This window comes from Hypanus sabinus, chromosome 9 (assembly GCF_030144855.1).
Source record: "Hypanus sabinus isolate sHypSab1 chromosome 9, sHypSab1.hap1, whole genome shotgun sequence".
Taxonomy (NCBI): domain Eukaryota; kingdom Metazoa; phylum Chordata; class Chondrichthyes; order Myliobatiformes; family Dasyatidae; genus Hypanus; species Hypanus sabinus.
Window position 1 is genome coordinate 97,158,690 of NC_082714.1, and position 25,558 is coordinate 97,184,247.

At 43.9% G+C, this 25,558-nt stretch overlaps 1 protein-coding gene across 4 annotated transcripts in view; it reads right to left on the minus strand.

Annotated features, from left to right (window-relative positions):
• prune (prune exopolyphosphatase) overlaps nt 1-22,091 on the minus strand; it is a 34,216-nt gene extending 12,125 nt beyond the window's left edge. Inside the window, exons 1-7 of one of the 4 annotated variants that reach the window (XM_059980320.1) lie at nt 21,987-22,059; nt 19,695-19,842; nt 13,268-13,372; nt 10,097-10,302; nt 8,597-8,781; nt 4,756-4,914; nt 1,744-1,838 (exon numbers count right to left, since the gene is read on the minus strand). In XM_059980320.1, the coding sequence (XP_059836303.1) occupies nt 1,744-1,838; nt 4,756-4,914; nt 8,597-8,781; nt 10,097-10,302; nt 13,268-13,336 (714 nt within the window). In that variant the 5' untranslated portion in view covers nt 13,337-13,372; nt 19,695-19,842; nt 21,987-22,059. Of the gene's footprint in view, nt 1-1,743; nt 1,839-4,755; nt 4,915-8,596; nt 8,782-10,096; nt 10,303-13,267; nt 13,373-18,946; nt 18,966-19,080; nt 19,144-19,694; nt 19,843-21,986 lie in introns of those variants that run through there. The other 3 variants (XM_059980317.1, XM_059980318.1, XM_059980319.1) reach the window with 3 other exon arrangements.
• Between the last annotated feature and the right edge of the window lie 3,467 nt (nt 22,092-25,558).

Consider the following 25,558-nt stretch of genomic DNA (forward strand, 5'->3'; position numbering starts at 1 on the left):
TCTATCCAGAGGGATTGTAGATTCCCAAATAATACCTGGGATAGCCTTGAGATAAAAGTCTCTGGGGGGGGGGGGGGGGGGAAACAGAATTTCTGAGGTGTGTCAGCAGGCTGCACATAGAATATTGATTTTCAAAACTGGCTACCTCATTACAATGATGTGGAGGCTTTGTAGAGGGTAAAGAACAGATTTACTAGGATGCCAGACTTTGAACAAATTTGAATTATTTCCTATGGAGTGTTGGAGGTTGAAGGGAGACTTGATCGAACTTTATTTATAAAATCGAGAGAGGCAGAGATAGGGCAGGCAGCCAGAATCTTTCTCCCCCGAAGTAGAAATGCAAAATATACAGGGCAAAGCTTTAACGATAGGAGATGAAACTTATAGGGGCAAGTTTTTTAAAAAAAATACAGGGATGGGTGCCTGGAGCAAGATGCCATGTATGGTAGTGGAAACCAATGGAAGACTGGTGTTCAAGAGGCACATGAACATGCAGAAAATGGAGGGAGGAGGGATATGGATCACAAGCATGCATAAGGGATGAGTTTCATTTGGTATCATGCTTGGTACACACACCACAGGCAGGGGGTCTGTTCCGATGCTATGCTCCCAGAGGTACATCTATTCTCCCATCTCCCGCTGGTTATTGGGAGGCCTGTAGTCATAGCGATCATCTCCTGAGCTCTACCCTTACTGGATGAACCTGCCGGGATGCCCCAATGAGCTGAAGTCTCCATGCATCTGAAGCCTGGAACTTTTAGCTGCCAACACTGCCCTTCTCTCTGTGCAATGCTCTGATGAGCTGAATGCTCCATGCATCCAAAGCCCTTCCCTCTGCAGTCACATACTTGTCTGTACCATCTTGCTCTTTCTGGTCTCAATAGTGCATGGTACAGGGACTAACTGAGATTACCACCCCATTTTTCTCTCTTTCTAATCAATACCAAAGTGGACCACAGCCTCTGGCTGGTCCCTCCTCTTTCAGAATGCGTACTAAGGAGGCAATACACATCCACCTCAAATACGCTCAATCTGAGTCCAACCCCCGAGGAGCTCACCATCACTACCGCTCACTAGTCCTTGACCAACCCTGCTGTTGGACACTAACACACAACGTATGAGGAGGCTCTTTGTCCCACAATTTATGTGCTGACCATTTATGTGTGACACTGGTATATGATTGAGTTGTATAAAATTATGTGGTGTACAGGGACACCTCCCTATATCTGAGGTAGAAACAACCAGAGGTCATGAGTTTAGGGTAAGGATTACAAGACTTAGTGGCTAGTCCCCGAATCCAGTGAGGGTGGTGATTGCAGAGAAGACAACATTGTAGAGCTGTTTAGACAAACACTTTAGCCACCCAAGTATGGAAGACTCCAGGTGCTGGAAGATGGGATTGATCAGTGGCCACCGGTTGGTATGGATGTGGAGAGCCAAATGACCTGTTTCTGTGAGAATGACTCATGTTCTGATCTACTGCTCTTCCAACCTCCCCCCATCAGGACCTCGACTTCCTCATCTTCTACACATGGTGACTGCAGTCAACTCTTCCAGACATTCCTATTTTAATTAAGTTGCAACTTACTCTTTATCTTTAACCCTTGAATTTAAGCCTTGGTAAAAATCTGCTCCACCAAATCTACCCTGAGGTTCATACAGATTGTCACTCCCTCCAGCTTCGCCAGCAACCTGTTCTGTGCTTGACCAAAGTGGCTCTGCTGTCCCTCAAATCTTTCCTACCTCAAGTGTCAAGTAGACAGCACTGGTGGCCAAGCGAAGGTCTCCGCCAAACACAACTTTCAAATCCTTCCTCAGCATCTGCTCAGTGGTCAACCCTGGCAAAACAAAAGAACTTAGGAGCTGATGGTATTTTCCATCTCAACGTCGACTATTTCCAACTGGTCTCACCCCCAGGTGTCAATGGGCAATGCTCCTGTCTTTGTGTCAACAGGCACTAGGCTAGGTCTCATTGTAAATAATTGACCTGAAAACACAGGGTAAGATAGATGATAGATCTCACATAAGACAGAGGCACGACAGGATTTATTCCTCAATGCACTGAGCTGCTGTTGTCAGGAACTTGTAGCAGGATTAGGCTGAACATTCAAAAGGAAACAGGAAAAAGTGATCCTGTAGAAGACTTATATTTGACTAATCTATTGGAGCTTTTCGAGGATGTAACCAGGAAGTTAGACAACAGAGATCCAGTGGATGTAGTGTACCTCGATTTTCAGAAGGCATTTGATAAGGTCCCACATAGGAGATTGGTGGGTAAAATCAAAACTCATGGCATTGGGGGGGGAAGACATTGACATGGATAGAAAACTGGTTGGCAGATAGAAAGCAAAGGGTAACAGTGAATGGGTGTTTCTCGGAATGGCAGGTGGTGACTAGTGGGGTGCCACAGGGCTCGGTATTGGGACCACAGCTGTTTACGATTTACATCAACGATTTAGATGAAGGCATTGAGAATAACATCAGCAAGTTTGCTGATGATACTAAGCTGGGTGGCAGTGTGACATGTGATGAGGATGTTAGAATTCAGGGTGACTTGGATAGGCTGGGTGAGTGGGCAGATACTTGGCAGATGGCGTTTAATGTGAGTAAGTGTGAGGTTATCCACTTTGGGAGTAAGAACAGGAAGGCAGATTATTATCTGATCAGTGTAGAGTTAGGTAAGGAAGTAATACAAAGAGATCTAGGAGTCCTTGTTCATCAGTCACTGAAGGTGAATGAGCAAGTGCAGCAGGCAGTGAAGAAGGCTAATGGAATGTTAGCTTTTATTACAAAGGGAATTGAGTACAAGAGCAAGGAAATCCTTTTGCATTTGTACAGGGCACTGGTGAGACCACACCTGGAGTATTGTGTACAGTTTTGGTCTCCAGGGTTAAGGAAGGACATACTGGCTGTAGAGGAAGTGCAGCGTAGATTCACAAGGTTAATTCCTGGGATGTCTGGACTGTCTTACGCAGAGAGGTTAGAGAGACTGGGCTTGTACACGCTGGAATTAAGGAGGTTGAGAGGGGATCTGATTGCAACATATAAGATTATTAAGGGATTGGACAAGATAGAGGCAGGAAATATGTTCCAGACGCTGGGAGAGGGCATGTTTTGAGAACAAGGGGTAGGTCATTTAGGACAGAGTTAAGGAAAAACTTCTTCTCCCAGAGAGCTGTGGGGGTCTGGAATGCACTGCCTCAGAAGGCAGTGGAGGCCAATTCTCTGGATGCTTTCAAGAAGGAGCTAAGAAGGTATCTTATGGATGGGGGAATCAAGGGATATGGGGACAAGGCAGGAACCAGGTATTGATAGTAGATGATCAGCCATGATCTCAGAATGGCGGTGCAGGCTCGAAGGGCCGAATGGTCTACTTCTGCACCTATTGCCTATATAAAAAAAGCACACCACAAAATTGGAGAGACTTCCAACAGTCCGAGGCAGCTGAATGGTCTCCCATGCTATTTTTAAATGGCACATACAGGGAACATCAGTCCTAATGAAAGCAAATGAGATTAATGTGAGTGGACAAAGGTTGGCTTGGACACAGTGGCCCACTCTGAACGCATATTCTGCATACTCTGAGTGCAGATATCTTTTGACGAAACAAAAAACCTCCAAACAAGCGACAAAGAACACTAAGTCACATAACCATTGTCAGTGGGGTTTCAGTGAAAGAGGAGGGTGATAGATCAATGTTTAGCCGAGACCAGTCAGTGGGTTTTCAGTGAGAGTGGACAGACCTGTTAAGATACACGTGACCATTAGCAGTGGGATAAAAGCCACTTTACAGCTGTTAACAGAAAACACCTTCAATACCTGCCTGGGTTCACAATCCACTTGGAGCCAAAGTTCAGGTGAGGGATGGATGACAAGAAGAGCACAGAGGAAATGAGATATGGTGTAGTTACTGTAGGATGGAGCAGCTGATGGGAGAATAATTACAGGAAGCGGGGGGGGGGGGTGTGTGCAGGGGGAATGCACCTTCTGTCATTAAACCCGTTCTCCTCTCTCATCTTTCCTCCCTGGTAGATCAAAAGGATCAGAGGTCCTGCTATTGAATACCATGATACTGACCAGTATGTCAACCAACATATCTAAAAATGAATGCCTGGCTATTATCATATTTATACTTGATGACTGTGCTGTGCATGAATCGCCTGCTGCAATCCTTACAATCCCACACTGGACAAAGGCAGCTCCCCCACATCGGCGCTCCCTCAGTACTGCACCAGGCAGGGGCAACTCCTCCACAACCCCCACCCCATCCCTCAGTACCACACTGGGTCCAGGGAGCTTCCCGCCAAACCCGGGCAGCTCTCTACCTGCTGCAGTCCCACAATAACACCACACCAGGCCCAGGCAACTCCCCATCAGGCCCAAACCTGGGCAGCTCCCTCCACAACAGTCCCACAGTGTTTCCTCAGTACTACACTGGGTCCAAGCAGCTCCCCACCCCCCTCCGCAGTCCCATTTGCTCCCTCAGTACCCACACCAGGCCAAGGCAGCTGCCCATTAGGTCCAGACCCAGGCAGCTCCAGCTCTTACCGTTCCACACTGGGTCCACACAGCCCCCTCTCCTACCGGGCCTGGACACATGCAAACCCCTCCCCCCAGCTGGGCACAAGCTGGAAGAGGAATATAAAACTTTCTTAGAGGACGACTGTGGCAGATTTCCTGAACTCGTCCCCTCTCCCCAACCCAACCTCTCACCCAGGATTCACTCCATAGAATCACCAATGCAGCGATAGTTACCACTGACGTCAAACTTGGCTTTTTGTAGTGCATCAAAGATAGTGGCTCTGGGTGGGAGATGGTGAAATCTGGATTCCAAATGAGCAACGTACTCAGAGTCCTTCGGAGTGACTTTGCCTGCCGCGGGAGCCATGTTGATGCAGTCCAGCACAATAGTACCTGTAGTACACAAGGAATGAGAGAATCAGCCTTACCCCGTGGTGCACAAACACAGGGAGAAGCCATTCAGTCCACCCACTCCGTGTTCCAGCTCTACATCAGCCTCCTCTTCTCTCACCTGTCCCCTCTAAAGCTCTCTTGCTTCTGTTCATTCAGCTCCCCCTTAAAATTCTGTTGTTCATTCCCTAGAACTCTGCTCTCTGCATAAAAACAGAACAGCTACTTCCCTTCCACACTTGATCAAATTTTTCACTGCACATGTGCCAACACATTCGTATGACAATAAACTCATCTTTTACTTTGAAGAGGTTCTCATCCTGACCAGCTTTTGCCTTTGCAAATGCACATAAATTCTACCACTTTGAACTTTTTCTAATAAGACACTAGCATGGGTTTAATATGTACCAGCCCATGGTTACCTTTCTTACATATGCTGCCCTTCTCAAAGGAACAATAACTGTTGTTCAACTTTCTTGAAGTACCTCAGCTGTAGATATTGCTGCATCTCTATCAGGGCCAGAGTCATTTCCTCTCATTTCTCATACTATCCTGGGATTGATCCCATTCAACCATGGCAATTTACCTATCCCTTTCCATTACATTTAATATCACTACCTCCTTAATAATGATGACTTCAGACCATCAACACAGCTGACCATGAACTCACCTTCCACACCCTTCTCCTTGGAACTCACCCACCTTGCCTGGCTCCACACCCTTTTGGTGTCTACAGGAACCCACTCTTTCCCTGGCTACCCTCCTGCATCTAATACCAAGTCTCCGGATTCTCCTTAACGTCTCATCTATCATGACTCATCTCATCTCATGACTCCCTATCACCCTTCTAATTTCTTTCTCAAGTTTTCTCTAATTCCTCAAGATTCACTCAATTCCAGTTGCCTCCACCTGTCACATCCTTCCTGTTTATTCCCTGAATATACCTTTAGCATCCATCGTCTGGCTCTGACCTTGCTATCTCTCTTACTGACTAAAACACACTTTCTAACTCATTTAAAAGACTCCCACTTCTTATTTGATGTTTTATTCATGAGCATCTAGAATCAATAGATTTTTGCCAGGTCTTTTCTTACGCAATTGAAATCAGCCCTTTCCCAATTTACCATGTTAACTTTTTTTTAACTACAGAATTTATAGTTACAAACTGCTTGAATTACAGTCACCATGATCCCCCACTGACATTTCCACCTGCGTTGATGCCAAGATACAGTCAAGGACAAACCCATTTGCACACTTCAACTCAAAAAAAATGCACTTCATAAATGTTGCCCCTTAAACTGACACAATCGCTGTCCATATTATTTCAGTGTAATTCCCACTGACGTTGGAGAAATCTATAATAATACACAAGCAAAGTGAATGTCCCTCCCTTATTCCTAAATTTTATATACATGGCTTCATCGGACAATACCTCCTGGACATCCTAACAATCATCACAACATTCTCCTTAATGAGCAACTTCTCCTCCTCTTTTGTACCTCGTCATATCTGAGACTTCTATACCACTGCCAGTACTACCCTTTGCTCAGCCACATCTTCATGAATGCAATGATCATAATTCCATGAACTGATCTAGGTATAAATTAATTTTACTCAAGAACCTCTTACATGGAGCTCAGCCTGGCAGCACTCCCTAACCCATCTGCCCGCTCTGCTTCATTTACCCTCTACATTGGAGGAGTTCCTCCAGCAATTTTGTGTGTTGCCTTGGATTTCCAACATCTGCAGGATCTCATGTCTGTCGCCCTCCACAACAGACAAGGGCGTGGCACATTTGGCCAACACATAGCAAGGAATCTTCTAGAAAGGTAATAGCAATTTCTACTCAGCTTGAAAGGGCCAATTCAGTGGAAAACAAGACAAACTTCAATAAAATCATTAAGAGGTTTGATGACAGACGTGACTATTATACAAACCCCATTTCCAGAAAAGTTGGGTTATTTTCCAAAATGCAATAAAAACAAAAATCTGTGATATGTTAATTCACATGGATCTTTATTTAACTGACAAAAGTACAAAGAAAAGATTTTCAATAGTTTTACTGACCAATTTAATTGTATTTTGTAAATATACACAAATTTAGAATTTGATGGCTGCAACACACTCAAAAGTTGGGACAGAGGCATGTTTACCATTGTGTTACATCACCTTTCCTTTTAATAACACTTTTTAATCGTTTTGGAACTGAGGAAACTAATTGTAGTAAATTTGCAATTGGAAATTTTGTCCATTCTTGCTTGATATAAGACTTCAGCTGCTCAAAAGTTCGAGGTCTCCATTGTCTGATTCTCCTCTTCATGATGTGCCATACATTTTCAATAGGAGATAGATCTGAACTGGCAGCAGGCCAGTCAAACACACGCACTCTGTGTCTACAAAGCCACGCTGTTGTAGCCCGTGCAGAATGTGGTCTGGCATTGTCCTGCTGAAATAAGCATGGACGTCCCGGGAAGAGATGTTGCCTTGATGGCAACATATGTCTCTCTAAAATCCTAATATACGCCTCAAAGTCAATGGTACCTTCACATACATTCAACTCACCCATGCCGTGGGCACTAATGCACCCCCATGCCATCACAGATGCTGGCTTTTGCACCTTTTGCTGATAACAATCAGGATGGTCGTTTTCATCTTTGGCACGGAGAACTCGACGCCTGTTTTTTCCGAAAACTATCTGAAATGTGGACTCATCTGACCACAGCACACGGTTCCACAGTCTTTTGGTCCATCTGAGATGAGCTCGGGCCCAGAGAACTTGCCGGCGTTTCTGCGTAGAGTTGATGTATGGCCTCCTCCTTGCGTAATACAGTTTCACGTTGCATTTCTGGATGCAGCGACGGACTGTGTTGTGACAATGGTTTTCCGAAGTACTCCCGAGCCCAGGTGGCTATAATTGTCACAGTAGCATGACGGTTTCTTAGGCAGTGCCGCTGAGGGCTCGAAGATCACGCGCATTCAACAGTGGTTTCTGACCTTGCCCTTTACGTACTGAGATGTCTCTGAATTGTCTGAATCTTTTCACAATATTATGTACTGTAGATGTTGAAAGACCTAAATTCTCTGCAATCTTGCGTTGGGAAATGTTCCTTTTGAACTGACTAACAATTCTCTCACGAATTTTGGCACAAAGGTGTGAGCCACGACCCATCCTTGCTTGCAAAGACTGAGCCTTTGATGGACGCTACTTTTATACCCAGTCATGATACCTCACCTGCTACCAATTAGCCTGCTTAATGTGGAGTCTTCCAAACCGGTGTTACTTGAATATTCTGTGCACTTTTCAATCTTATTTTAACTCTGTCCCAACTTTTGTTGTGTGTGTTGCAGCCATCAAATTCTAAATTTGTGTATATTTACAAAATACAATTAAGTTGTTCAGTAAAACTATTGAAAAACTTTTCTTTGTACTTTTATCAGTTAAATAAAGGTTCACGTGAATTAACATATCTCAGATTTTTGTTTTTATTGCATTTTGGAAAATATCCCAACTTTTCTGGAAATGGGGTTTGTATATGAGGAAACTAGGTAATAAATAGGGAACAGTTAGAACTCTCATATACAAACTTGCACAACTGACATAACCCCACTGTTAGGTCACTGAAACGAGATGGAGGAATCTGTCTTGAAAATAAAACCCTGCCCCGACACACAGTGGAACTCTTACTGCGCAGTAAAAAAGCGAGCTGCTCATCCAGAATGTCAGGTGCTCTTTGGACGATGCGCTCCGTCACCAGGGTTGTGCAGGAGCCCACGGGCTCAGAGGTTACTACACAGCCAGAGAAACAGGGTCGCTCTAGGGGGCGGTGATCAATCACTTCTATCACCCCATTCTCCAGGACTGCATCGCCTCTGTGGGTTGGAACAGAAGCACAGAGATAGTTGTGTTTTTCCACACCGAATGACCTACACAATGACAGTACCCATACAGTTCAACACGTGGCTAAGAAGTAGGTGCAGCAAGGGGGAGGGGGCAGAGTTCAGATTTTTGGATCATTGCACTCTTGCAGAGAAGATGGGACCTGTACAGATGGGGTGGTTTGCACCCGAACTTCACATGGCTAATATCCTAGAGATACACTGGGGTCTGGGGTAGGTTAAACTAGAGTTGCAGGGCACCAGAGCACCAGAACAGTGTTGTAGAGACTGATGTTGTTAAGCCTACATACAAAGTCAGAAATCACAAGGTCAAGCATATTGGGTGAGACTATACTAGAAGTCATGGGTAGGCAAAATAATGGTTCAGCCTAGATAGGCCGAAGAGCCCGTTTCCGTGCTGTGTTGTTCTATGATGGGAATGGCTCAAGTCTTCCAGCTTTCAAGTCCCTGGATTACTAAATGAACCAGAATTCTGTCCCTCCAATTTCTATCACACTATTCCCTGCTTCCATACTCTGAAACCCCATCACTTCTCCAACTGTTGCAAGTACTGAGGCAATTTAACTTTACAGGTTAATGATTTCAGAAGAGCAGTACCTGCTGCTTTGTGCAATGTTTTTACTGCAGATTTACAGCATTCTCCCTTTCAGAAAGTCATACTGCACAGTAGACAGTCTACTAGCAAACAGTACCTCAGTTCTCCAAACATTTCCAGTCCCTCTGTTTGATCCTCATGAACGCTTTCTTTTCAAATTCTTGCTTCATTTTCATTAAGTTTGCATCAAATCTATTTCTAGTTACTTGAGTCATGTAGGCAACTCTCACATTACAGGCTGTATTCCTAGAAAACTTTCCATGTCACAATTTTTTGTAACACAAAGCCACAACATATGTATATTAAGATATGAAAGTTGAAAACAAATTACAGCAAATCTTAATCCATATATTAAATTTTTAGGTAGAGATTGTGAATTGGGCAAGGGCACATTACCGTTAACTATGCAGTGCCTGCCAGTATCAGTGGGTGATGAAAGAACACAAATTTTAATGCTCATACTCTGATGTACTGGGGGCTTGCTATTTTCTGGGCAAGGTGCCGCTCCAATGTCACTGCGTCATGTTTAGGTGAATGTAAAAGACCTTTATGGAAAGCAAGTTACAGAGCTACAAGTCTTTATTTATCATTCCACCATCACTTCACATGGTATATTTCAGATCACGACTCACTGAACAGATATGCTCTCAACTAGTTCCTTAAATCAGTAATCTTATTTTGAGCTCCCCTTACCTGGGTAGAACATTGTGGTCAACCAGCGTCAGCGTCAGTCGTCCCTCCCTGTGCAGGCTGTGCAGATCAATCTCATCTCGAAACGTCAGCAGCTCTTCGGAAATCTGGCCTTCCCGGAGGAGGAACGTGCACTCGCCACGTAAAGGAAACTCCGATCGTGGGATATTTAAGATGGGCACAATGACTGTCTTTGGTTTCAATGATGTCTATATTTAAATAAATCCAAGAGTACCTATTAACCCGTGGTGTGTGTCACTGCGGGTTTTTTACCCAATCATTGCCTTGCCTCATTAAGTGCAAGAGCAAAGACGACTGGGCTCACAACCATGGCAATTATGTTGACAAATAAAGTCTGCAGGTGCCGGAATCTGAAGCAAGAAACAAAATGCTGAAGGAACCGATCTGTGTAGGGAAATGGGCATTCAATTATTCTGGTGCAGATAGAGTCTCAAACCAAAACACTGATTGTCCATTTCCCTCCACAGATGCTGCCTAACCCTTGGATTTATCCAGCATTTTGATTTTTGCAATGTGATTATGTTACTAGACAAATAATCTCAGTTTTATGTTGAAAAATTCAGTGCAATTTCATCTCAGTGATGGTAGGACAATTCAGTCTGAGACTGTAACTTACTCCAGGCCACAGAAACACAGGTAAAACAGAACTGCCCTCTGAAATTACAAAGTAGTAAAAATCTTTTATAAATAAATAGTACAAAAACAAGCAGGTTAAACAGAATCTTGGAGATATTAGAAATCTGAAACAAAATGGCTTTGTAAATATGCAGGTAAAGCAGCTCGCGGAGAAAGCAGTTCACGCTTCTGGTCAATGCACTTTCTATGATCATAGAAGATGTTTAGCGAGGGTATGTGGATGACAAATCAGAACATGACTTCATTTGTTCATTATGTGCCATGCTGTATGATGTGGGAAATCATGGTCTTTCCATGAGCATGATCGTTCTTAGCCATTGCCACCTTCTAGGTAGTGCTTTCACAAGACAGGTGACCCCAGCCCATTATCAACACTCTTTGAGATTGTTTCAGTGGTCGCATAACCATAACCAGTGATAAGCACCAGCTGTTCATACGATCTACCATATTTGCTCCTGATTGAAGGGGGGGGGGGGGGTAAGCAGGTGCTACACCTCGCTCAAGGGTGACTTGCAGGCTAGCGGAAGAAAGGAGTCTTACTCCTCCTTTGGTAGAGACACATCTCCATCCCACCAAAGCTGCAGATGCTAGAATTCTGAAACTGAACTAGAAGAGGTTATACAGAATGTGTGCCAAGTGAACAGGGTAGGAAATGTTACCTGTTTCTCATTCCACAGAGGCCATCTGACCCAGTGAAATTTTCCTGGCATTTTTTGTTTTTTTAGTCTCAGGTTTGTGGGTATTAGGCTAATAATCCTAGGAATGTCTGCTTCCAATGCAATTTGAAACTCTTCTTTCTTGCTTCCCCCAACTCTGGCAGTTTGAAGATATGAATTCATTTTAAATAATAAACAAATAAATCTTTGTCAAAAGAAGTGACACAGAATGCAAAATTTCTTTTAATTCAGTTATGTGTGTGGGTGTTGCAGACAAGGCGAGTTTTTGTTGCCCAGTTGCAAACAGCCCTGAGATGGTGATAAGTCTTGGCTTCCTGAACTGCTTGTCCTTCTGGTGAAGTACTCCACAGTGCTGATGTGGAAGGAGTTGCCAGCAGTCACTGGCCTCCATTCGGAAAAAACAGCCTTCAACCACCAGTCTCTGGGCCAGTTTTGAATGCATCTAACTTTTCCGTCAATTCCATGATACCTAACCTTCCAGACCAGCCTACCTTGCAGGTCCAAGCTGAAGGCCTTGCTCAACTCCAAATAGACAACATCCACTGCCCTACTCTTGTCTATCCTTTTGGTTACCTCTTCAAAAATAAAAACAAAAACAAATCTGAAAAGGTCCTTCAAGCACAACTTCCCATGACAAAGCCATGCTGACTTCTCCTCATCAGGTTCTGTCTATCCAAATGCTGGTAGACCCTGTCCCTCAGAATTCTCTCCAATAATTTCACACCGCTGAAGGGTCTCAGCCCAAAACATCTACTCTTTCCATAGGTGCTGCCTGACCTGCTGAGTTCCTTCAGCGTCTTTTGTGTTGCTTAGATTTCCAGCATAAGCAGATTTTCTCTTGTTTGTGACTGATATAGGGTTGACTGGCCTGTAACTCCATGGTTTGTCATTGCTACCTTTCTTAAACAATGGAACAACAATAGTCACCTTCTTTTGTGGCAAATGAAGCAGATATCTCTAGAAGGGCCTCCACAATTTTGTCTCTAGCCTCCCACAAAGTATTCAGCCAGGCCCTGGTGATTTATCCACTTTAATGCTTTGTAAGGGTACAACTATCTTTTCCCTGGTAATTATAAATTTCCTTCAAAATATCTGGACTAGTTTCCCCATCTCATGAGCAATCATGGCTTTCTCAGTAAACATTGATGAGAATATTAATTAAAAATCCCACCCATCTCCTTGAGACAGATAGCTCCTTAGATCTGCAAGATGACCTATCGACTCTGTAGCCACCCTGTCACTCTTTATATACACATAGAACCTCTTGTGATTTTCCTTAACCTTACCTGCCTGTTCCTTTGACCTCCTGATTTCACTCTGAAAAGAATTATTAATCTTTTTAGAATCATCAAGGGATTAAGACCACAAGATATAGGAGCAGAATTCAGCCATTTGGCCCATTGAGTCCACTCTGTCATTTCATCATAGCTGATACAATTTTCCTCTCAGCCCCAATCTCCTGTCTTCTCCCCATATCCCTTCATGCCCTGACATCCTAAGCACAATGCATGCCTCCTTCATTTTCTTGACCAGAAGGTGCTGTCACTGGATACAATGCACTTTGTAAATGACGCAGACACTGGAATCACCATGTCATAGTGGTGAGTTAGGCAGGCTTTTTTTCTGAGATTTTCCAAGGTAGGGAGGGAGGGAGTGAGATCATGGAAGATCTGAAGGTGAAAATATCACAATTGCTGCCACAAAGTTAACCAGCAGAAGGGTGGTGAGTGAACGTGAGCTGGGATGGATCAGGTTAGGGGGCAACAGCTTTTGTTCACTCAACGATTGCCAAGTGGGCATGGTGCTTGGGTGTGCCATGGCTGTTGTCACACGTACTGACCTTGGTTAGGAAGTAGGCAAATGCAATGGCCGAGACCATGGAGTCCAGGTCACAAGCTTCATTTCCCATGACGACATGCACTCCTGGAGCACTGCTCCCACGCAGCTGACAGAAGAAATAAACACAATCAAAAAGCTGCCAGAAACATCAGGGCTGCTTCAAGCACCTTGTTCTCTCAACCACATACAACAGCAAGGTTATATCACTGCACACTGGCCAATGTCCTCAATGTACAGCAGGGGATCCTACCAATTTCTCCAGTGTGCACATTGTTGAGTGTTAATTAAGGCCTGTAGAATCACACAATCATGGGTCAAAGTCCACTGTTATAACCTGGAGCTACAATAGGGGTTAACATTGCCATACAGTGCCAAATGAGATATGACAGGGCTGTGGTGAGCACTGCAGAGATAGGGTACAGTACATAGTGGTGGCACAGGTAGATGGATTGAAGGCAGCATCTGAAACACTTGTCTTTATCAATCTTCATGGAGTGGAGACATCGTGTTATGGCTGTATAAGACATTGGCGAGACCACTTACAGTGTGTGCAGTTGTGGTCACCCAGCTATAGGAAGGATGTAATTGAGCTGGACTAGGTGCAGAGAAGATTCACTAGCATGTTACTGGGACTGGATGGTTTGACATATCATGAGAAGCTGGATACGTTGTGACTGTTTTCTCAGGAGCGAAGGAGGTGGAGGTTTTTTTTTAAGTTAGAAGTATCTAAAGTCAAGAGGGGCATAGATAAGATGTATAGTCATGAGCTTGGGGTTGGGGATATTAAAACTAGTACAAGTTTAGTTGAGGGGAGGCCTGAGGGACACCTTTTTCCTTACAAGGTGGTGGGTATATAGAGTAAACTTCTAGAGGAAGTGGTAGAGGTGGGTACGATTTGAACATTTAAGAGATACCTGGACGAGTACAGAAAATCAGAATCAGGCTTACTATCATCGATATAGCTCATGAAATTAATTTTTTTTATGGCATAAGTATTTTTATTGCAACTTAAGGCATAAACATTACTATAAGCTACAATAACAATAAATAAAACAGTGCAAAATATGAATAGTGAGGTACAGCTCATGCACTGTTCAGAAATCTGACGGCGAAGGGGAAGAAGCTGTTCCTAAAACACTGAGTCTGTCTTTAGGCTCTTGTACTTCCTCCCCAATGGTAGTAATGAGAAGAGGGTATGTTACAGATGGTGAGGGTCCTTATTAAGATTGAGGAGTAGAATTAGGCCATTTGGCCCACAGACTACTCCATCATTTCATCAAGGCTGATCCATTTCTCCCTCAACCCCATTCTCCTGCTTTCTTCCCTTAACCTTTCATGCCCTGACTAATCAAGAACCTATCAAGTACACACCTTAAATATACCCAATGACCTGGCCTCCATAGGCACCTACACCAACAGATTCCACAGATTCATCACCCTCTGGTGAAAGAAATTCCTCATTTCTGCTCTAAATGGATGTCAGTCTATTGAGAAGAGTTATTAACTTCAAACTTTCTACATAATCACTCAAAGAGTTGACCTGCATGTGCATGTAACGAAAGCTGTATAATTATCTCTTTCTACCTTAGGCCACAAACTGATCAATCACCCATCTGTGGACACTTTCTGGAGGTCCAAGATCCGTATGCTCCACAACCGCTGGACTAAGTGTGTAAATGTAGGAGGGGACTATGTTGAAAAATAAGTGCTAGGTTTTCTAAAATTGACTCCTACCTTAGGCCCTAAACTTACCAATCACCCCTCATATATCGCACTGTATTCTTTGCCAGTCTTCTGCTTTATCCACAACTCCACCAATCTTGGTCTCATCTGCAAACTTAACTAACCCACGCACCTACATCTTCAGCCAGTTCATTTACGAACAGCAGAGGTCCCAGCACACAGATGCCAGCAAAACTCCACTAATTACAGACCTCCAGCTTGACGAAGTCCCTTCAACCACTACCCCATCTTGTATGCTCAAGCCAGTTCTGAATCCAACCAACCAATTCACCTTGGATCCCATACATCCTAATCTCTCTCGTCACCTTGTCAAAAAACTCAATTGAGTTGGTAAGGAAAAACTTGCCATAAAGCCATTCTGGCTCTCCCTAATTAGGCCATGGGTTTCCAAATGCTCATATATCCTATCCCTAAGAATCTTCTCCAGCAATTTCCCCGCAAATGACGTGAGACTCACCGATCTCTACAGAATCTTCCCTTGTTCCCTCCTAAAATAGAGGTACAACATTAGAACTCTGGGACCTCCCTTTTAGCTGAAGAGGACACAAAGATACTGGTCAAGGGCCCAGCAATCTCGTCACTTGTCTGCTTCAGTAATGTGGGGTAACTCCCATTGGTCTCTGGGGTCTTATCCATCTTAATACTCAGGAGGGCCAACACTTCCTCCTCCTCGATCTCTAAATGTCCGAACACTCAGCACTGATCACTTGGTCCTTCATATTGTTTTCCTTGGTAAATATTGAAGCAAAGTACTCATTAGTTACCTCATCCACATTCTCCTCATCCAGGCAAATGTTCCCCCATTTATCTTTCAATGGTCCTACCCTCCCCCTAGTTATCCTCTTACTCTTGATGTACGTACAGATCACATACATGAGATTCATCTTAATCCTACTTGCTAAAGGACTTTTCATGGCCCCTCCTGGCTTTTTCTAATTCCCTTTAGTCCTTTTCTGGCTTCTTTATACTCCTCATGCTTTCTTTGATCCTAACATCAAAAGCTTTACATACTTTTCCTTTTTCTTCTTGACCAAATTCATCACCTCTCTGGCCATCCAAGGTTCTCTTATCCTTTCATCTCCATCCATCATTCTAACAGGAACATACCTTTCCTGTACTCTGTGCATTTGATCTTTAAACACCTGCACATGTCTGATGTGGACTTACTGGAGAAAAGATGTTCCCAATTAAGTTTTCTTAGCTCCTGCCTAATGCCTTCATACACTATTCCAATTTAAAACTCTCCCGCATAGGCCATACTCTTATCCTTACCTATAGCTATCCTGTAAGTTAAGGAGATGTGATCACTGTTCCCTAACTGATCACCCACCGAAAGGTCCGTCACCTGGCCAGGCTTCTGTGCTATTAAACTGTTACTCTATATGCTATTAGTGGATAGATCCCTTGCAACTACAGTGGTGCTAGAAAGTTTGTTTACCCTGTAGAATTTTCTGTTTTTGCATAAATATGATCTAAAATCACACAAATCCTAAAACTAGATAAAAACCCAATTAAATAACACAAAATTATATTTATAGAGAAAATAATCCAATATTACATGTATTTGTATTACATGTAAAAGTATGTGAACCTTCAACTCTCTGATGTTGGTGGGCTTCCTTGAATGAACTTCTTGTTTCAAGTGCTTCTACAACATTTCTATAGGATTAAGGTCAGGACTTCGGACTCGGCCATTCCAAACCACAATTTTAATTCTTCTTACACCATTCTGTTGTTAATTTACTCTTGCCTTTCAGATCATTGTCTTATGGTATTATCCAACTTTTTAGGCTTCAGGTGATGGACTACTAACCCGACATTCTCCTGTAAAATGTCTTGATACAATTTTGAATTCATCGTTCCCTCAACAACCGCAAGCTGTTCTGGCCCTGAAGCAGCAAAGCAGCCCCAATCCATGATGCTCCTTCCACCATGCTTCACAGTTGAGATGAGGTTTTAGTGCAGTGCCCTTTTTCCTCCAAACATAGCAACGTACATTTTTGTCAAAACTTTCAACTTTTGACAGAATATTGTTCCAGAAGAGTTGTCAAATATCCAGGTGGTCCTTTGCAAGCTTGAGACACGCAGCAATGTTGTTTTGGAGAGCAGCGATTTCCTCCGTAGTGCCCTACCATGAACATCAGTCTTGTTCAGTGTTTTTCTTACAGTGGACGCATGAACAGAGACTTTAGCAAGTTCTAGAGGTTTTTGCAGGTCTCTTGCTGTTACCCTTGAAGTTCTTTTTCACCTTCTTCAGCATTGTACATTGTGCTCTTGGTGTGATCTTTGCAGGATCCCACTCATAGAGAGAGCAGCAACAGTACTAAGCTTCCTCCATCTGATGAACACTTTAGAAATGCTTTTGTAGCCTTTTGCCAGCTTCATTCACCTCCACAATTCTTCCTCCAAGGTCCTCTGAAAGTTGTTTTGATTAAGGCTTGGTGCACATAAACAGATCTTTCGTTAAAAGTGCAGGCTGTCAGTAACCTGACTTAATGTGTCTGTTTTATAAGGCAGAGCACCTCTGCAACCTACATTTCCAATTTCATTTCAGTATTGGAATACCCCACTCCAAATAGCTTTTGTAGAAAGCATTACCCCAAAGGTTCACATAACAAATGTGTTATATTGGATAATTTTTCCTCAATAAATAAATGAACAATGTTTTGTGTTATTTATTTAATTGGGTTCTCTTTATCTGATCACAGTTCAGCTCAAATTTATGCAGAAATAGAAATTCTACAGGGTTCACAAACTTTTTAGCACCACTGTATCTCCGGTATCCTGGGACAATCATTGTTTCCCAAACATCACAATACACAGGGACACAAGTCAGATGCTGGAATTGGCAGCAAAACAAACACAAGCTGCTGGAGGAACCCAGCGTGCCGAACAGCATCCATACGGAGACATGGGCAGTTAAGGTTTCAGGTCACCTGGATGAGTCGAGTATGGAGAAGTAGCCTGTGTAAAGAGGTGAGGACAGGACCTGGGCAGAGCTGGTAAGGAATTGGGGAGGAGTTCATTGGAAAGTGTTGATGTAGGGCAGGGGAGGGAGAATACAGAGGCAGAGGCTGGGAGCTGTCAATGGAAAGATGGGAGATGAGATGTGGTGTTAGGGTTGGGCAGCCTCTGGCTCACTTCAAACACAGTTGGATGTGGAATAAAGGCAGGTGAGATACTGGTCAGTAGCGACAGGTTTAACCTCACTCAACAGAGAAGTATTTGGCAGCTGGATACACACAATACCTGCCCCTGGGGAGAATCTCAGCCGCGTCTCAATTGACTAACGTATGCTATTTTGATCCTTCTACTTCAATTGATGCTGGAGCCTGCCAGTTTAACCTGAGACTCAATAAACTTGGTAGAATGGAAAGCATGACCGATTTACAGTGTGCCCCTTGGCCTAATTCTCCCACTCAACACTCAATCATCTGCTGCCCCGACGCTCCTTAAAACTGAACAATAAACTGGTCATAATTTCAAACAACTTTTCTCACTTGGATGCAAGATTAAAAGTTCCCATCGCACTGCCAAATCTAATTTACTCACCAACGATTCCCTCGAGTTTCATCGCATCCAAAGACTACACCTTTCCTTGGCAACTATTTTAATACAAATGAAATGGTCAGTTGACTACAGTGTTACTGGATTTTGGCCATCGCCTGTGTGTCACACTATCACTGGCACAGGAGGTGTCCTGCTGTCAGGGAACCCTGGAATCTGGCACGATTGCTGAGCAGCCATTGGCAAGATTAGCTTGTGGCAGTTCTGCCTAGTGAAAATGCCTGATGTTTAGGATGGAACCCATCAGGTTAACAAACCACAGCAAGCCCTTACAAGTTACTGAGAGGGAGGCACTGGAAAGGTGCTGTCTGGGCAGTTGACATCACAACACCATGCTCAAGAATGTAGAATGTTCTGTCATTCAACCTACCATTCCTGCTGGAAGAGAGATGTTTAACCATCCACTGCTTTTAGGACCTGTCCGCACATTAACACAAGAAAATAGGAGCAAGAGTCAGCCCCTTAAGACAGCCCTGCCTTTTAATATGGTCACAGCTAACCCACCTCAGGCCTCATCTTTCAAGAACATAATCAGCCTCCTCCTTCCCAATCTCCCCAACCCTTTGGAACAGAATCCACCTACAGAACATAGGGAGAATAAAGAACAGGATTAAAGTAGAATTTGTGTAGGCAGGTAACAATCAGCATGGATTTCTTTGGGCTGAAGACCATGTTTCTGTATTGCATCTCTGTGCCTTACCTATAATAACCTGTTTATACAAACAACAGAGTTCAAAGTGCTTTACAATGAGATAAAAGTACTGTTATGAATGTGAAGCAACTCTGAGGGACCGAAGGGTACAAAGTCACCCCCTCCTTTTTGAGAATCGCAAGATCGCTATTAATTCGGGTCTGGGACCCAGGAAATGAGAGGGAGACACGCAGAATACACAAGATTTGGAATGCGTCCTGGCCTCAGTGGGACGGAACCACTGATAACGGCCATTGTCTCTTGGAGACGGAATTGTGTATTGAGTACTGTACTATTCATTGAAACCCCTCAGGGGACAACCAGAGAGGTCTGGTTGAGGGATTGCATCATCCCAACCTGATTGACATCTGAGACCCCGTGAGTGAGGATAAAAGAGGGGTCTGGGGAACAACCCCTTTTGACGCACCAGGAGAAACGCTAGAAATCCAGTGACAGTGTTTTATAGCGAAGGCCGGTGGGAGCTCGTGTGCATCCTCCCTTGTGGCAGGCTCATCACAGAAGAACGGTTCAGCTAAAGGAGAGGCCACAAGTGAAAGGCCACGACAACGAGAATCCTGATGCATCGAAATCATAAAAGGAAAGTCGGCAAGTTTTTCTCCAAATCTCTCTCTCCCCCCAACCATTGCAACACAACAGTCCCCAACAGCAACAACCTGCATGAACTGAGGGAACTTTATATTTCCATCGGACAATACATTATCCCCTAGACAACGATAGAGCTTATTTCTTATTGATTATTATTAAACCAGCACCTTTAGATTTAGTATTGATGACGTATATTATCTGTATATTTGCATTGATATTATTTTTGTGTATTTTTACTAATAAATACTGTTAAAAATAGTATCATCAGACTTCAACGGACGTCTCCATCTTTGCTGGTAAGTGACCCAGTTACGGGGTTCGTAACAGTACAAATATGGAAATAAAAGACAAAAAGATGTTAGTTAAAAGCGAGGTTAAATAAATAGGTATTAAACTGGCATTTAAGTGTCAAGCTAATCTGCATCCCTGTTAGTTTTAAGTATTGAATTCCAGAGTTTAGGAGCATTGTTCAAAAAAAGCTGACCTGCCCAATTATTTTTCAATTTAAGAGGCTAGGGGAAGAAGACCCAAGAGCTCAAGCAGTATTATAAAACAAAAGCTATTCTGTGATGTACCAGAACATTTAGAGCTTTAAGAGAACTTTAAAATCAATTCTAAAAGGAAGCCAATGCAGAGTAGTTAGTACAGGAATAATATGCTCCCTCATCCTGGTTTTATTGAAAAAGTCCAGCAGTGGCATTCTGAATGAAGACTGCTTTGGAATGCCAGTAAAAAAGTGCATTGTAATAATTGAGTCTATTGGATATAAAGACATGAATTAGTTTTTCCAGCATCACTACGTGACAGAAATGGACATACCTTTGTAATTGTAGTGCCACGCATGTGTGCTTGTATACACATTTGTAAGGAAAGCAGCAGTTAGTTGCTTTAATTCCATAACACTTCACTCAAGTTACACTGTGAGCCACAGCCTGACTAGACTTTACACTTCAGTGCAGCCACACTAAAGCAGTGCTTCAGAATTTATTGTTCTCTCCGTGGTACAGTCTGCACTAAAAGGTGCTGCTACTATTACAACACTTCTAAAACCTTTAGCAGGCATGTTAAATAGTTAACATTTGACAGTGGAGGAGACAGAGTTAACAGGGCAATGATCAAAATCAGAGCCAAATCATTTACCCAAATCTTAAAAAGGAGAAGCAAGGAGACCAGGGAACAAATTCCAAAATCACGATCCTTGCCATCAAAAACAAGGATTGGAAACTGGAAACAAGTCAGAGGACAAAACTTGAGTAGAGGGTGTGGTGGTTAGGAGATCACAGTGTTAAAGAGATCGAGAGGAAGGGTGGTGGTAATGAGAGGGGAAAAGGGCAAGACATTCCAACAATAACAAGGGCTGTGCGGGGGAGGGGCTGTTCCTACCGACTGGGGGAGGGGCACGGGGGTGGGGGGCGCTACAGAAATAAGAAGGGAAGTGGTGGCTGGAGAAGTTACCAGGAACGTGAAGGCAACAACACACAGCAATTCAATGAAAACAATGGGAAATTTAAAAATCAAACCACTTCCCTTAACCAGGTGACATTATGGGCCATAAAGTAAACGGCTGCGAGTGTTCATCAGTTTACATGAAGTGAAATGTCGACCTATTTGAAGCAGCTTGACCCACTGTATGTCTGTAACATTAGCTATTTCGCTCTTTATTTAGACTTCCAGCTGACATGGGGCAGAGTCTGGGAGCTCACACTCCAGCACAGCACATCCGTCCCTGTCCAATCCCCCTGCCCCCGTGTAGCCCCATCTTACACCATTCAATCCCCTCTCCCCTTGCTGCCCCATCTCACCCCCCATCCAATACCACTCCACCCATGCTGCCCCGTTTCACCCCCTCATCCAATACCCTCCACCCGTGCTGCCCCGTCACCCCCATCCAATACCCTCCACCCGTGCTGCCCCGTCACCCCCATCCAATACCATCCACCCGTGCTGCCCCGTCACCCCCATCCAATACCCTCCACCCGTGCTGCCCCGTCACCCCCATCCAATACCCTCCAGCCGTGCTGCCCCGTCACCCCCATCCAATAGCATCCACCCGTGCTGCCCCGTCACCCCCATCCAATACCCTCCAGCCGTGCTGCCCCCTGTCCCGTCTCACCTCCAACGCCGCCCGGGCGCTCCGTAACACCGGTTCCATTTTCTCCCCGCCCACCAGCAGCGCATCCCCATTGGCTACACCGCAACGGTAGTACGCCTGCGCCAACCTTTAACATCCCTCCTGCCCTCTTGCCCCGCCTTCTACTTCGCAAGGGTCGAAGTGACGCTGAATGACAGAACAATGGCCAATCAAAATAGAGGCTGCTTGGCGACAGGCAGGTGTAACCATGTGAGATCAGAGGATTGGCAGGCATCCAGGACCACTAAAAGTGAGGTAGTGTTGTGACCAGCAGTTTCTCCACCCACGGTTCACGTGCACTCCGCAACCTCTGACCTTATCTAGAAGGGTAGAAATGAGTGTAAATGTCTCCTGAAAGTCGTGGTTACACCACTTCCTGTGATATACTGTAGATTTTCAGATGTTAACTATCTCTATAAAACTAACTTTAAATGTTAAAACTCTCTCCTGCCAAAACTTGCGCCCAAATTTCTGCCGTGGAGTCCGAGGGTCAGCGGCATTTTCGGCAGAGGTTGTTTGGTGGAGGAATACTTGCTGCGTGAGCTCCACCGATTTATTGTGCACGAACTATTTTAATAAAAGTGGCGCCTTTTTCTTTTATATTCTGTTTCTCTACTAACCACATAGCCGAAGTAAGAGTTATAAAGTGTAATCATTTAATCGCATATTGTGTACTGTCTGTTATTTTACGTTGTGGGTTTGTACTGAGGTGGGTCCACACAAACGTGATTACATCATCTAGAGGGGTAGACGGCAGCTTCCCCTCCTAGACCTAAACCTAAGGGGGACCAATATTTTCACAGGCAGCTTTGTTGGAGTTGTTCAGGAGGGTTTAAACTAATTTGGCAAGGGGATAGGAACAGGAATGAAGGGACTCAGGATAGACCATATGCTAAAAAAGCAAAGACAGGATGCAGTCATATTATCAGGAAGGGCAGGCAGGTTATGTCTCTTAGTTGCAGGTAACAGGCTGAGTATCAAAACATTAGGATCAGAATCAGAAAGGATAGCAAATACGGTACTCAAGGTGTTGTATCTGAATGTGCGTAGTATAATAAGTAATGTGGATGATCTTGTTGCAGGATAGGACGGATGGTAAAATAGTAAAGATAGTGTGCAGTCAGACTGTCAGGAAGGGCAGGCAGCTGATAGGACAAAATTGCAGTCAGCAGGGTGAGTGCTGGGACCATTTCTTTTTATGCAGTATATAAATGATTTAGATGATGGAATAGATGGCTTTGTTACCAAGTTTGCAGATGATACGAAGTTTGTTAGAAGGGCAGGTAGTGTTGATGAAACAGGTAGGATGCAGAAGGACTTAGATTAGGAGAATGGGTAAGAAAGTGGCAAATGAAATACAATGTTGGAAAATGCTTGGTCTTGCTCTTTGGTAGTAGAAATAAATATGCGGACTATTTTCTAAACAGAGAGAAAATCAAAAAAATCTGAGCTGCAAAGGGACTTGTGAGTCCTTGTGCAGAACACCGTAAAGGTTAACTTGCAAGTTGAGTTAGTGGTGAGGAAGTCAAATGCCATGTTAGCATTCATTTCAAGAGGTCTAGAATACAAGAGCAAGGATGTAATGCTGAGGCTTTATAAGGCACTGGTGTGTTGTGAATGGTTTTGGGCCCCTCATTTTAGAAAAGATGTGCTGACATTGGAGAGGATCCAGAGGAGGTTCACAAGGATGATTCCAGGAATGAAATGGTTATCATACGAGGAACTTTTGATGGCTCTGGGTCTGTACTTGCTAGAATTTAGGATGGGGGGGGGGGGGAATCTCACTGAAACCTTTTGAATGTTGAAAGGCCTGGACAGAGTAGATGTGGAAAGGATGTTTCCCATGGTGGGAGAGTCTAGCACAAGAGGTACAGCCTCAGGATAGAGAGGCCCCCTTTCAAAACAGGGATGTGGAGAAATTTCTTTAGACAGAGGATAGTGAATTTGTGAAATTTGTTGCCACATACAGCTGCGGAGGCCAGGTCGTTGTGTGTTTTTATGGCAGGGACTGAGAGGTTCTTGATTGGAGATGGCATCAAAGGTTATGGGGAGAAGACTGGGAACTAGGGTTGAGGAGGAGAAAAAAAATTAACCATGATCAAATGACAGAGCAGACTCAATGGGCCAGATGGCCTAATTCTGCTCCTATGTCAGAATCAGAATCAGTTATATTATCACTGGCATCTGACGTGAAATTTGTTAACTTAGCAGCAGCAGTTCAATGCAATACATAATCTAGCAGAGAGAGAAAAAAATAAAATAAAACATAATAAATAAACAAGTAAATCAATTACATATATTGAATAGACTATTAAAAATGTGCAAAAACAGAAATACTGTATGTTAAAAAAGGTGAAGTAGTGTCCAAAGCTTGAAAGTCCATTCAGGATTTGGATGGCAGATGGGAAGAAGCTGTTCCTGAATCGCTGAGTGTGTGCCTTCAGGCTTCTGTATCTCCTACCTGATGGTAACAGTGAGAAAAAGGCAAGCCCTGAGTGCTGGAGGTCTTTAATAATGGACTCTGCCTTTCTGAGACACCGCTCCCTGAAGATGTCCTGGGAACTCTGTAGGTTAGTGCCCAAGATGGAGCTGACTAGATTTACAACCCTCTGCAGCTTCTTTTGGTCATGTGCAACAGCCCCTCCATACCAGACAGTGATGCAGCCTGTCAGAATGCTGTCCACAGTACAACTATAGAGATTTTTGAGTGTTTTTGATGACATGCCAAATCGCTTCAAACTCCTAATAAAGTATAGCCGCTGTCTTGCCTTCTGTATGACTACATCAATTGTTGGGCCCAGGTTAGATCCTTAGAGACCTTGACACCCAGGAACTTGAAGCTGTTCACTCTACTTCTAATCCCTCTATGAGGATTGGTATGTGTTCCTTCATCTTACCCTTCCTGAAATCCACATTCAGCTCTTTCGTCTTACTGATGTTGAGTGCCAGGTTGTTTCTGTGGCACCACTCCACTAGTTGGCATATCTCACTCCTGTACACCCTCTTGTCACCACCTGAGATTCTACCAACAATGGTTGTATTGTCAACAAATTTGTAGATGGTATTTGAGCTATGCCTAGCCACACAGTCATGTGAATACAGAGAGTAGAGCAGTGGGCTAAGCACACCCCTGAGGTGTGCCAGTATTGATCGTCAGCGAAGAGGATATGTTATCACCAATCCGCACAGACTGTGGTCTTCCAGTTAGGAAGTTGAGGATCCAGTTACAGAGGGAGGTACAGAGGCCCATGTTCTGCAACTTCTCAATCAGGATTGTGGGAATTATGGTATTAAACGCTGAGCCTGTAGTCGGTGAACAGAATCCTGACGCAGGTGTTAGTGTTGTCTAGATGGTATAAAGCATGTGAAGAGCCATGGAGATTGTGTCTGCAGTTGACCTATTATGACGACAGGCCAATTGCAATGGGTCCAGGTCCTTGCTGAGGCAGGAGCTCAGTCTAGTCTTAACCAACCTCTCAAAGCATTTCATCATTGTCGAAGTGAGTGCTACTGGCCGACAGTCGTTAAGGCAGCCCACATTATTTTTCTTTAGC